General features: G+C 44.3%; 1 protein-coding gene across 7 annotated transcripts in view; it reads left to right on the top strand.

Annotated features, from left to right (window-relative positions):
- PDZD2 (PDZ domain containing 2) overlaps positions 1-14134 on the top strand; it is a 417701-nt gene that overhangs the window by 357253 nt on the left and 46314 nt on the right. For all 7 annotated transcript variants that reach the window (XM_047767572.1, XM_047767605.1, XM_047767596.1 and 4 more), the window contains 4 exons: positions 4335-4480; positions 8873-8992; positions 10037-10151; positions 14023-14096. In XM_047767572.1, the coding sequence (XP_047623528.1) occupies positions 4335-4480; positions 8873-8992; positions 10037-10151; positions 14023-14096 (455 nt within the window). The remainder of the gene's footprint in view (positions 1-4334; positions 4481-8872; positions 8993-10036; positions 10152-14022; positions 14097-14134) is intronic.

The following is a 14134-nucleotide window of genomic DNA, read 5'->3' as shown; positions in this document are numbered from 1 at the left end:
CTATTAAAAACTCATCAATATATTATTTTCAAAGAGTACAGAATCATCTTGATTCATTCCATGAAAAAGTTCCTGAGAAATTTTTAGGTAAATTGAAATTTGTGGTCATCAAATGACATATTACATAGTCTAGGAGAACTTAATATTTCAAATAATCTATATGTATATAAAGCTATATATACAAATGCATATATATACACACACATGCATATACACATATATAGGGTGTGTAATGTAAACATTATAATGTGATTATAACTAGATTAAGTGTAATTGATCCATCATTTAAGATTGACATTCCTTGGAATTCCCTTCCTGGCTTAGGGGTTAACGAACCTGATTAGGATCCATGAGGATGCAGGTTCGATCCTTGGCCTTGATCAGTGGGTTAAGGATCCGGCATTGTCCTGAGCTGTGGTGTAGGTCACAGACGCGGCTCGGATCCCAAGTTGCTCTGGCTATGGCGTAGGACAGGGGTGACAGCTCCAATTGGACCCCTAGCCTGGGAACCTCCATATGGCACAGGTGCAGCCCTAAAATAGCAAAAAAAAAAAAAAAAGATTAACATCCCTTGAACCCCATTGGTGGGAATGTAAATTGGTGTACCCACTGTGGAAAACAGTATGGAAGTTTTTCAAAAAAACCGAAAATAGAATTATCATATGATCCAGCAATTCTACTCTTGGGTGTATATCTGTAAAAAACTTCTAAAAGATAATGCACCCCAATGCTCATGGCAGCATTGTCTACATTTACTAAGGTACGGAAGCAACTTAAGTGTCCATCAGCAGGTGAATGGATAAAGAAGATGTGGTATATCTACAGTAGAATACGACAGCCATAAAAAAAAGAAAAACTTAAAAAAAGAGGAATTCCCTTCTGGTGCAGTGGGTTAAGGGTCTGGCGTTGTCACTGCAGTGGGTTTGACCCCTAGCTTGGGAACCTCCACATGCCTCAGGTGCGACCAAAAAAAAAAAGGAAATTTTGCCATTTGCAGCACCATGAATGGACTTGGAGGGCATTATGCATAATGCTAAGAGAAATATGTCAGAAAGAAACAAATACTGTATCATATCACTTATATGTGGACTCTAAAAAATATAAGAAACTAGCGAATCTAACAAAAAAGAAGCGGACTTACAGATATAGAGAACAAACTAGTGGGGAGAGAAAAGGGGGAGGAGCAATATAGGGGTAGGGGAGTAAGAGGTCCAAACTGCTGGGTATAAAATGAGCTATAAGGATATAGCTGAGAAATATAGCCAGAATTTTATAATAACTACAAATGGAGTATAACCTTTAAAAATCGTGGATCACTATATTGTATACTTATAATTTATATTATACTATATATCAACTATACTTCAATAAAAATAAATTTTAAAAAATTACTCCCTTAAATTATCTTATTTAAAAATAGCATATAATAAAAAGTAGGTATTGATAAAGATCTCTTCAAAAATCATTGCCGTAACTATTTCTTTTTTCTCTTTTTTTTTTTTTTTTGTCTTTTTGCTATTTCTTTGGGCTGCTCCCGGGCATATGGAGTTTCCCAGGCTAGGGGTCGAATCGGAGCTGTAGCGGCCAGCCTACGCCAGAGCCACAGCAACGCTGGATCCAAGCCGCGTCTGGGACCTACACCACAGCTCACAGCAACGCCAGATCGTTAACCCACTGAGCAAGGGCAGGGATCGAACCTGCAACCTCATGGTTCCTAGTCGGATTCATTAACCACTGCGCCACGACGGGAACTCCTGTAACTATTTCTTAAATAAGATGCAAGAGTACTAATCATAAAAGGAAAATGTGATATATTATTCTGCGTTAAAATTATGAATTGTTGTTCATCTAAAAATACCACTGAGTGAAAAGACATGTCACAGACATGAAGATATTTGCATTACGTAGGTCCCATGAAGGACTCATATTCAAAATAGATTAATAATAAAAGAAAATAAAACTCCTAGGTTTCCCTGGTGGCTTAGTGGGTTATGGATCCAGCATTGTCACTGTTGTGGCTTGGGTCATTACTGTGGTGAGGGTTTGATCCTTGGCCCTTCTGCATGTCACAAGCACCGCCAAAAAAAAAAAAAAACCCTCCTATAAATCAACAGAGAAAAACTACTCAATAGAAGAATGAGCAAGAAAAAATTAAAATAAAAATTTCTAGTAGTCCATTTAAAAACAGAAAAAGGAGAAAAAAAAGAATGAGCAAAAGATTTGACCCATCTCTTTACAACTTTACAAAAGGAAACCAGCCAATGAATATTTGAAAGAAGCTCAATCTCATTAAACAACAGTGAAATGTAAATTAAAAACCACAGTGAGGGGAGTTCCCACTGTGGCCCAGGGTGTTACAAACCCGACTAGTATCCATGAGGATGCACATTCGACCCTGGCCTTGCTCAGTGGGTTCAGGATCCAGCATTGCTGTGAGCCATGGCGTAGGTTGAAGATGTGGCTCAGATCTCACTTTGCTGTTGGCTGTGGCGTAAGCTGGCAGCTCTGATTCAACCCCTTGCCTGGGGACTTCCATACGCTGCAGGTACAGCCCTAAAAGGAAAAAAACAAAAAAACAAAAAACAAAACCCACAGTGAAGTACAACTATATATCCACCCAAATGACTAAAGTTAAAAATATCAACACTGGTAAGGGTGACAAGGATATAGACAGAGGAGTTCTCCTGCACCTGGTGATCCCACGTGGTGAAGGGGGATGTATTCCTGTAACTGCCACTCCCTCCTACGTGCATCCAGCAGCTACAGCGTGTACGGCATGTACAGTAACAGTATGTTCTAGATCACGGATCAGCAAACTACCACCCACAGAGGTATTTGTATGGCCTGCAGACAGAAATGCTTTCTACATTTTTGGTGCATTGCAAAAAAAAAAAAAAAAAAAAAATTCTTGAAGAATGCACAACTGAGACCATTTGTAGCTCATAAAACCTAAAACAGTCACTATCTGACGTTTGCAGAAAAAGTTTGCTCACCCTTATTCCAGATCTAAAACTGGAAGCAAATCAGATGTCCTTCAGCAATAGAATGGGTAAATACATCCTGATATGTTTCTACAATGAGATAGTATGCAGAAATGGGATGAGCAAAGCATTGGCATGTAACAACATGGTGGAATCTCACAAACAAATGCAAAGAACAGGGAGCCAGATTAAAAAATGAACATACTGTATGCATTCTTTTATATAAAGTGAAAATAAGTAAAAGTATGCTATGGTGTTAGAAGTCAGGATAATGGTTACCCTTTGGTGAGGGGTGGTTGGCGGTGTAAAAGGGGGCTTGAGGATCCGGTAATATTCTACGTCTCAGTTTGGATGTTGGTTATCGGCACGTTCATTTGGTGAAAGTTCATGGCACTATATGTACACCTGATGCATGAAACAGTCATCACTATACATGAAGAAAGCATCTGCTCCAACCATGGAACTCTACCCACCAGCAAAGGATAGTCCTCCACCCCTAAAGCCCTCTCCTGGTAGCATTCTCACTATTGTTTATTGCCTTACCAACCACAGCTGCGTCTTACTTGGATGACCCATATATATCCATGGCCCTGCATCCACGCTGGCCACTTCAACAACCAGCACATTCTTCATTGTCTGGCGCGATGGCCTGAGCACACGCCTAGCTTGTACTTGATGGTAGAACATAGCGAGCTGGGTGCTTGGAAAGTATTGGACACCAGGCCTTCTGAGAAACCATGAATGTGGGTGTAAATGCACCCAGTTTATAGCTATGCGTGTGCTTAAGATTATTTTCATTCTGTCCCAAGTCACGTTCCCCCCTGTTTTCCAGGCGGCGTACACCGTCTAGAGTCTGTTGAAGAGTATAACGAGCTGATGGTGCGAAATGGGGATCCCGGATACTTTCCAAGCACCCAGCTCGCTATGTTCTACCATCAAGTACAAGCTAGGCGTGTGCTCAGGCCATCGCGCCAGACAATGAAGAATGTGCTGGTTGTTGAAGTGGCCAGCGTGGATGCAGGGCCATGGATATATATGGGTCATCCAAGTAAGACGCAGCTGTGGTTGGTAAGGCAATAAACAATAGTGAGAATGCTACCAGGAGAGGGCTTTAGGGGTGGAGGACTATCCTTTGCTGGTGGGTAGAGTTCCATGGTTGGAGCAGATGCTTTCTTCATGTATAGTGATGACTGTTTCATGCATCAGGTGTACATATAGTGCCATGGAAAGTATTGGACACCAGGCCTTCTGAGAAACCATGAATGTGGGTGTAAATGCACCCAGTTTATAGCTATGCGTGTGCTTAAGATTATTTTCATTCTGTCCCAAGTCACGTTCCCCCCTGTTTTCCAGGCGGCGTACACCGTCTAGAGTCTGTTGAAGAGTATAACGAGCTGATGGTGCGAAATGGGGATCCCCGCGCCCGGATATTGGAGGTCTCCCGAGATGGCCGAAAGCACTCTCTCCCACAGCTCCTGGACTCTACAGGCTCAGCACAGGTAGCTCAGTACCATGAAACCTCTTGCTTTTATTTGTTTTCGTTTTTTGCTTTTTAGGGCCACACTCGCAGCATATGGAAGTTCCCAGACTAGGAGTGGAGTCAGAGCTACAGCTGCCGGTCTACACCACAGCCACAGCAACACTAGATCCAAGCCACGTCTGCGACCCACACCACAGCTCACGGCAACACTGGATCCTTAACCCACTGAGTGAGGCCAGGGATTCAACCTGCAACCTTATGGTTCCTAGTCGGATTTGTTAACCACGACAGGAACTCCCCCTATTGCTTTCTTATCTAGTCATAGTTACTGGGTTGGGGACAGAAGAGCCTGTTTCTAGCCCTGGGTCTCCAGGTTTTCTTTGATTCTCTCAGAGACCAAAGGAGCTTCTGTGTTCTGAAGAGCTGTCTGTCTAACCCTAGCCCTAACCTTTGCAGCCAGAGGTAGCATAGCATCAATGAGGTTTATCCAGGGAGGCTAAAAGGAAGGCAGCTTAATATTTGAACAGAGAAGAGAAGAAAAAAATCCCTTGCTGGATCTCAAAATCTTGATCCTCTTCCTACTGTGTGTTTTGGCAATGAGAGGCACTTCCAGCTGCCAGGAGACAATGGCGCCTCACGGTCTGTGGTGAACCACCATCTCTTGTTTGGTGGGTGTGTCGTTGTCAGCATAGCCTGGTGGCTGGGTGGCTGGGTGGGTGTGGGGCCGTGGGAGGGAGGGATGGAGTGTGTGTGTGCTTGTGCTGGGCCTGGGATCCTCTCTGTCACCACAGTAATGACTCAGACAGTCCAGGTCAGAAGAGGCTGCAGAGCAAGGGGAGGTAGGTGGTGGTATTACTATTCCAGGGCCCATCCCCACCAGAGCTCAGGGCTCCATCTTTCTGCACGAGGCTCCCCCCGAAACACATCAGCCACAACCCAGTTGAAACCAGGTAGACATCTTGTAACCAAGTTGGAGGCAGTCTCTGGGGAACTTATGGAGTGCTCCGTCCTGGCACCGTCCGCCAGAAGGCTCAAGAGGGGTCCCTGGCATCTTGTCTCCAGGCCTAGAGTGAAGCAGAGGAGGAGGCAGAGCTGGCCATAGTGACCCCTGTGAGTGCCTGGAGACTTGGGTACTGGAGTTCTAAAAGGCCTGGCTCAGGGCATCTGGTCGGCCCTTCCCTTTGGTATATTGCTCTTTTGCAGGTATCCCATGGACAGCTGATTGCCCAAGAGGTTGAGTATTTTGCTCAGTGATATGCCAGAACCACTGGAAAAGAAGTTTTGCCTGACCAACAAAATTAAAATGTGCCCTGGAGTTTCCATCGTGGCTCACTGGTTAATGAATCCAACTAGTATCCATGATGGTGTGGGTTTGATCCCTGGCCCCGCTCAGTGGGTTAAGGATCTGGCGTTGCTGTGAGCTGTGGTGTAGATTGTAGACACGGCTTGGATCCCACGTTGCTGTGGCTATGGTGTAGGCCTTCAGCTGTAGCTCCAATTCAACCCCTAGTCTGGGAATCTCCATTTGCCATGGGTGTGGCCCTAAAAAGACAAAAAAAAAAAAAGAAAAATTAAAAAGTGCCCATGTTTCAGAAGCAGGTGCTAGTCAGGCTGTCTGTGTTGAGTCCACCCCCTGGGGCAGGGAGAAAAAAGCAAAAAATCAAAGTGAAAAACTTGTGGAATTTCTGTTGTGGCTCAGCAGGTTAAGGACCCGACATAGTGTTCATGAGGATGTGAGTTCAATCCTTGGCCTCACTTAATGGGTTAAAAATCCATTGTTGCTGCAAGCCGTGGCGTAGGTCACAGATGCAGCTCAGATCCAGCATTGCTGTGGTGTAGGCCGCAGCTGCAGCTCTGATTTGATCCTGAGCCCAGGAATGTCCATAGGCTGCAGGGGTAGCCCTTGAAAGAAAAAAAACTTGCATGGAACCTGGTTAAAAGTTCTCCAGACCCATGTGTGGAGACAAGTCTGGAAGTGCCGAATCCTCACCGCTAGACCACCAGGGACTGTTAGAAACAAGTCTGTAGGCTGCTCAGAATGATCCAGCTGGATCAGCAGAGTCAGGGACAGATCAGGAGGTTGTAGGGGAGCTGGGTTGTCAGACTGTTGTTGGTGGTGCGAAGATGAGTGTAGGTTTCCTGCCCTCACGGCCAAGGATGTCCGGCATTGAGGCGACGAGTTCCTACCCCACCCACTGAGGAAGTCTGACCATATAGAGAGCCCAGAAGTAGCTTTTTTTTTTCTTTTTTTTTCTTTTGTTGCTTTTTAGGGCTGCACCCTTGGCACATGGATGTTCCCAGGCTAGGGGTCTAATCGGAGCTGTAGCTGCCAGCCTACACCACAGCCACAGCCACACCAGATCCAAGCTGCGTCTGCGATCTACCCCACAGCTCATGGCAACACCAGATCCTTAACCCAATGAGCAAGGCCAGGGATCAAACTCACAACCTCCTTGTTCCTAGTCGGATTCGTTTCCACTGCTCCATGATGGGAACTCCAGAAATAGCTGTTTCTAACCAGACTTCTAGGAGCCAGGAGACATAGGCTAGTGAAGATTTTAAAGAAGAGACTTTTTTTTCCTCTTCAAGTTCTTTCTCTTCCCATTTTTTTCTCCCAGGATCCAGGATGATTCACCTTTCATTTTCCTGTTCTCTCTCCCTCCTCTCAAAAGTATTGTCCAGAATGGAGCTATCCAATAAAGCTCTTTGCAGTGATGGAAATGCCTGATGCCTGTCCTGCCCGGTGTGGTAGCCACATGTGTCTATTAAGCCCATGAAAAGTGGCTGGTAGGACTGAGGAGTGCATTTTTCATTTTCAATCATTTTAATTTAAATATAGATACGGCTGCCGTATCGGACAACAGAGGTCTCAAAGTGCAGTGGGACCCCTGACACTCATAAAGAGGATGGTGAAGCATGCTGGCCTCTGGTTCCCCAAGGGGCTATGGGATGAGTCTGGAGATCAGTGTTCAGAGAAAGCATTCCCTTATGAGTTTGCACATGAACCTCTGTTTTCAAGGGTTGAAAACCTCTGGGTTAGGTCTGGCCATTTCCATAATGGTTTCGGTAAAAGGCTAGTAACCTTGCCAAGCCAACATCATTTTTTTAAATGAATGAGAGTCTGAGAGGCCAACTTAGCTGGCAGATATTTTGTAAAACTGCAAGATGTAATTGTTCTAAGCTGCCAAGAATACAAAAATATCATTAGCAGGCATCTCATTTCTACCTTTGAATGTAGAATATACTAATTAAGGGTAAGTATGTCTCTTTTTCTCATATTAAACATGGAATGATTGGGGGGGGTTAGACTAGAATATCTGTGTCATTTACGAAATTTATTATTCTATGAAGAATAACAAGGAGCTAGATTGTAGCAGTGCCTTAGCAATAGATTCATTCAGTCTCTTGTTTATGTTATAAATAGTTCACCCTGCTTATACACATGTATGTGGTGGGTGATGGACAGAATAAAGAGATCAGGATTTGGAAGCACTGTGTGCCAGGTCGGGAAAGTGTGGCTTGTGGGAAAGTATTTTATTTTCCAAATATGAGGGATTAGAAGTGAAGCTGCTGCAGTTTCTCAGTGGGGTGTTTTTTGTTTTTGTTTTTTAATGTGGAATAGCAGTTGTCTGGGCTTGCAGTTTGGGTTTTAAAGAAGCAAGGGCTTGCTGAGTTTTGAGTGAATGAATTAAGCTTAAGATGGTGAGATAGGGGAGTTCCCGTCGTGGCACAGCGGAAACAAATCTGACTAGGAACCATGAGGTTGTGGGTTCGATCCCTGGCCTTGCTCAGTGGGTTAAGGAACTGGCGTTGCTGTGAGCTGTGGTGTAGGTCGCAGCCTCGGCTCAAATCTGGCATTACTGGGGCTGTGGTGTAGGCTGGCAGCTGTTGCTCCGATTAGATCCCTAGCCTGGGAACCTCCATACGCCATGGTGTGGCCCTAAAAAGACAAAAAGACACACACACACACACAAAAAAAAGGTGAGATACTTTCTAGCCGTGGTTGAGAACTTGGTATGGGGGCAGGGGTGACTTCCAAGGGAGAATCTGACCCAGAGGATGGTTGTTGTCTGTCTCTGAGGCTTCTCAGTTTCAGGTTCCTAACTCCACTCAAGAAAGCGAGAAATAAGATCTATTCTTAGACGAGGGCAGAGGAAAGAACATCCCAGATGGTGGCCAAGCAGCCCTCTATGTGTGGGGAGGAAGGCTTGGCAGTCAGTTGCAGTACAAGCTATTCCTCCACTGTTCCTCATAACCAACTTTAATTAAGCCGCTGGACCAGCTGTGGACCAGAGGGCACTTGCCATCTTACACAAAAGACAACTGAGATCTTCCAAATCTGAGTATATGTTATGCGAGAGACCACGGCAGGATAAAGGAAGCTGTGTCTGACGTCGTTGCTAACTTTTAGGAATACCACATTGTGAAGAAGTCCACCCGGTCACTAAGCACTACTCAGGTGGAATCTCCTTGGAGACTCATCCGGCCGTCAGTCATCTCTATCATTGGGCTGTACAAAGAAAAAGGCAAGGTGAGGTTTTTTTTGACACTGTTTTGCTCCCCAGGTAAATGTTAACGTACAGGTTTTGTTTTTTGTTTTTTTGTCTTTTACTAGGGCCTCACCCACAGCATATGGAGGTTCCCAGGCTACGGGTACAATTGGAGCTGTAGCTGCCGGCCTATGCCAGAGCCACAGCAACACAGGATCCGAGCTGCATCTGTGACCTACACCACAGCTCACGGCAACACTGGATCCTTAACCCACTAAGCAAGGCCAGGAATCAAACCTGCAACCTCATGGTTCCTAGTCGGATTCGTTAACCACTGAGCCATGACAGGAACTCCAACATATGGGTTTTAAATAGTTACTTTTTAGTGTTGTTGTTTTACATGATATAAAAAATAAAAGGTAGAAAACAAAATAGATTCAGTGGCCTTTGAGTGGGTTTGAGTGGATTCCCTGGCCTCCTTTCCTTGGGCCTGCAAGTGGCATCATCATCCCCTTTTTGTCCTTAGGATGTTAGGAGTCACCACCTGGCAGCTGAGGCACAATTGAGGGTGGGGTAAATTGCCATGCTTGAAAGAAAGTCAGACCCTGCAGCTGCAGAGGATACTCCCAGTTATCCTTTTGAAGGAACTTCATGGCATTGCCATTATCATAAGAGGAATACTACAAATAATTTGATGTCCAAATAATTTGATATCCAAATTTTGATATTATACAAAATGGCAAGACTAAAATAAAAGAATAAAACAAATACGGCACCTGCAGGGCATAAAATGGCTTTCATGAGCTATTAGTTGATCCATGTGCAATTGATATCTTTGAAGACCAAAGACTGTCAGATTTCGGCCGGTTCATATGTTTCATCTTTTAATGTAATGCATAGCTAGTGCAGTGCAAATGCATCTGAGAAGGGAAATGGTGAAGGGAACACAACCTTGAATTTATAGTTGGTTCGCTTAATTCTGATCCTGGTAGGGAAGGAGACCCCAGTTAAATACTGCAGTGGGAAGGGTGCCCTCAGTGAAATACTGTATTGACAGTCTGGACCCCCATCTGCTTTGCATGTAGGGCCTTGGCTTTAGCATTGCTGGAGGTCGAGACTGCATTCGAGGACAGATGGGGATTTTTGTCAAGACCATTTTCCCAAATGGATCAGCTGCAGAGGATGGAAGACTCAAAGAAGGTAGGAGAAAGCCTCTTGGTGGTCCTGGGTGGTACTGAGCTGTGATTCCAGGAGAATCTTCCCCCTTGTATGACGTGAAGCTAAGGCTGTGGGCTTGGTAGTCGAGTAGACCTGGGCTGAATCCAGCACTCACTACATCATGACCTTGGACAGCTGATGTAACCTGAGCTTCACATTCCTCAGTTGTGAACTCGGGATATTAATACCTACATTGAAAACTTGTTAAGAGTTCCCATTGTGGTGCAGCAGAAAACAAATCTGACTAGGAGCCATGAGGTTGTAGGTTCTATCCCTGGCCTCGCTCAGTGGGTTAAGGATCTGGCGTTGCCGTGAGCTGTGGTGTAGGTCACAGACATGGCTTGGATCTGGCGTGGCTGTGGCTACGGTGTAAGCCGGCAGCAACAGCTCCAATTAGACCCCCAGCCTGGGAACCTCCATATGCCTCAGGTGCAGCCCTAAAAAGACGAAAGACAAAAAAAAAAAAAGTTGTTATGAGGATTAAATGAGACGTTCTAGGAGAAGTGGCTTAATAGGTTTATTTGGGTTTTTATGTGTATCTCGTCCCCTTGGACCTTGATCATGTTCCCCACCTTGAAAATTCCTGATGTTTGCCATCCAGTCTTGCCTCGGGGCTGGAAGACATAAACATCTTTTACATCCTCCGTAGCATCTACCACTTTGCCCCATGTAAACCTGCTAGACAAGCGCTTTTTTGCTCCCAGCTTTATTGAGATATAATGAATAATCGTGTCAGTTGAAGGTGTACAGCATGATGACTGGTAACACTTCTGTCTTGCAAAATGATTGCCAAACCAGGTTAATGAACGTCTCCATCACCTCACAGAACGGCCCTTTGTGTGCACATGTGCTGAGAACATTCAGCGCCCCCTCTCTTAACAATTTTCAAGCATCGAACACAGTATTGTCAACTGGAGGCCCCATGCTGTACCTTGGACCTCCAGAACCTGCTCATGAATCCTGATTTTTTTTTCTCCTTTTTTTTTGTCTTTTTGCCTTTTCTAGGGCGGCATATGGAGGTTCCCAGGCTAGAGGTCGAATCGGAGCTGCAGCCGCCAGCCTATGCCAGAGCCACAGCAACTCGGGATCCTTAGCCCACTGAGGATCTGCAACCTACATCACAGCTACAACCTACACCACAGCTCATGGCAACGCCAGATCCTTAGCCCACTGAGCAAGGCCAGGGATCAAACCCACAACCTCATGGTTCCTAGTCGGATTCGTTAACCACTGAGCGAATTTGTTAACCACTGAGTTCCACAATGGGAACTCCTTTTCTCCTTAGTAATATGCTTCCTGCATGGGATGACTAAATCATACAGTTTCCAGTTACCTCCAAAAGTGCTGTGACTGTTCCGTTCAGTTGGTCCAAATATAGGTGCCGTGGTGTTTTACCAGCTTATTTTTTTTTCACTGTTCAGAGTGAATTGGAGTCATCTTTTTTGTAGGCAGAGTGACCGTAGACGCCTGCGTGCTAACAATAAGTCACAATCAGACTTAATATTTTGATGGCAGAATATTTATTTCTCTCTCAAAAGAAGGGTTAACTCCCAGGTGGTGTTAGTTGTGCTAGTTTCACAAGAACATAAAGTTCTAGCAGAGCATTTTTACAATGGATGTACCATGTGTTCTTTTGATTGAAATTCATCCTGCAGTGTTGGTAGAGTGGAACAAAATGGAGAAAAAAAATCAATAGTTAAAAAGAGGTTCATAGCACCCGCTTCTTCTAAATACTATATTTTCATATGTATTCACTTACAATAAATATGTCATCATAATGGATTTTCACCTGTTGAATGATCTGTCTTTTAAGTGATCTTGTAAAGATTTTTAAGAGTGTGAGCAATCATGTTAATGTTTCCACCCTTTTTCCCAGGTGGAAACAAACCAAAAACCTCACCTAGTTGAGTAACTGGTTATACCAGGTGATTTTGAAACAGATTTTTTTCACTTATTTTAGAACTTCTGGAATTGCATTAAAGAAAAGGCACATAGGAGTTCCCATTGTGGCGCGGCAGAAACGAATCCGACTAGGAACCATGAGGTTGTGGGTTCGATCCCTGGCCCCACTCAGTGGGTTAAGGATCCAGGTTGCTGTGAGCTGTGGTGTAGGTTGCAGACGCAGCTCGTATCTGGTGCTGCTGCGGCTATGGCGTGGGACAGAAGCTGTAGCTCAGATTCGACCCCTAGCCTGGGAATTTCCATATGCCTCCGGTGCAGCCCTAAAAAGAAAAAAAAAGAAAAGGCACATAACAAATGGGTGAGGTATTGCTGCCTTTTAAAACTTGTATACAGGGATCCCTTTAATGGAATAATAGCCAGTGTGCTCCTGTCATTATCTGTCCATGACAGGTACAAATGTGTGTTGTTAGTCTGCTTTGTACTTTATTATAGGTAAAGGGAGTTCCTCTTCTGTACCCTACTGCTGTGCAAGGTTCATCTCTTCTTTCTGGGGCATCTTTGTAGTATTTTTGATGAACTGTATTTCCAAAAACAGATCATGTCACAAGAGTATCAAGTCAGAAACAAGCTCTGATAAGTCAACAGGATGTCCAAGTTCTTTTATGTTCCCAGCAGACACTATCAACAGCTCAAAAAATGACCTGGGTGGGCCTGCTTGGGGTTGAAGATGCGTGCAGGATATTTTGAGAGAGAGCGGGAGAGAAAAACAATTTGAAGGAGTCTACAGTGATCTTATATAGAAGTGTGGAGTAACTTGCCAGCTTAATGACTGAGGACCTTAAATGCTATCAATAAGACAGGCATCTAGACTATTTGCAGAGGTGGGGCTGCCATTCTTAAATAATCCCTCACCAGGTTGGTGTCTCTGTCATTTAAACTGTTTTTCACACACCATCCTGTCCTTCCATAAATATAGGAATAGCTTCTCACATGTATGTTCATGCTTCATTGCCACTGGGGTTTAAGTTGTAAAACAAAGACTGTAAGAAAAGACCAGGGGAGTTCCTATTGTGGCTCAGCGGAAATGAATCTGACTAGCATCCATGAGGACACAAGTTTGATCCCTGGCCTCGCTCAATGGGTTAAGAATCCGGTGTTGTTGTGAGCTATGGTGTAGGTCGTAGACGTGGCTCAGATCTGGCGTTAATATGACTGTATGTAGGCCCACAGCTAAGGCTCCGATTTGACCCCTACCCTGAGAATCTCTATATGCTGCGGGTGCGGCCCTAAGAAGACCAAAACAAAACAAAACAAAACAAAAAAACAGAAAAGAAAAGAAAGAGAAGACTAGAGATTCAGTTTATATAGTTTGATCTCTAAATGTAGGGCATATATTATCAGACTTGGCAGTAACTAGAGAATAAGATCTTGATACTTCTCACTGTTGTTTTTTGTTTGTTTATTTTTTGTTTTTGTTTGTTTTTTTAGGACCACACCTTCTGAGGTTCCCAGGCTAGGGGTCACATCAGAGCTACAGCTGATGGCCTACACCACAGCCATAGCAACTCGGGATCCAAGCTGTGTCTGTGACCTACACCACGGCTCACGACAACGCCAGATCGTTAACCCCCTGAGCAAGACCAGGGATCTAACCCATAACCTCATGGTTCCTAGTCGGATTTGTTTCCACTACACCATGACGGGAACTCCTCCCACTGTTGTTTTAATTAAAAATGGAAATATAGAATTACTGCAAAAGAATACGCATTGTCATTTATTGTCCCATTTTGTGACACTCCTAAGAGCTAAGCTAAGGAAAATGGATTGGAACAGTTCATCTTATAGAGTTGTAAATCTGGGACCGTCTGGTATCTCCTAGTACTGACCAAGCAGTTAGATTCCAGTAAACTAAAGCTTAATGATAATGTAATTCTCCCGATTTGGTCCCTAGGGGATGAAATCCTAGATGTAAATGGAATACCCATCAAGGGCTTGACATTTCAAGAAGCCATCCACACCTTTAAGGTAATGACATTCTTCTTGATCTCCTTATCTTCTTGGTT

This window comes from Phacochoerus africanus, chromosome 1 (assembly GCF_016906955.1).
Source record: "Phacochoerus africanus isolate WHEZ1 chromosome 1, ROS_Pafr_v1, whole genome shotgun sequence".
NCBI lineage: Eukaryota > Metazoa > Chordata > Mammalia > Artiodactyla > Suidae > Phacochoerus > Phacochoerus africanus.
Note: the sequence above shows the minus strand (reverse complement) of the source record. Positions and strands in the feature narration are given on the sequence as shown.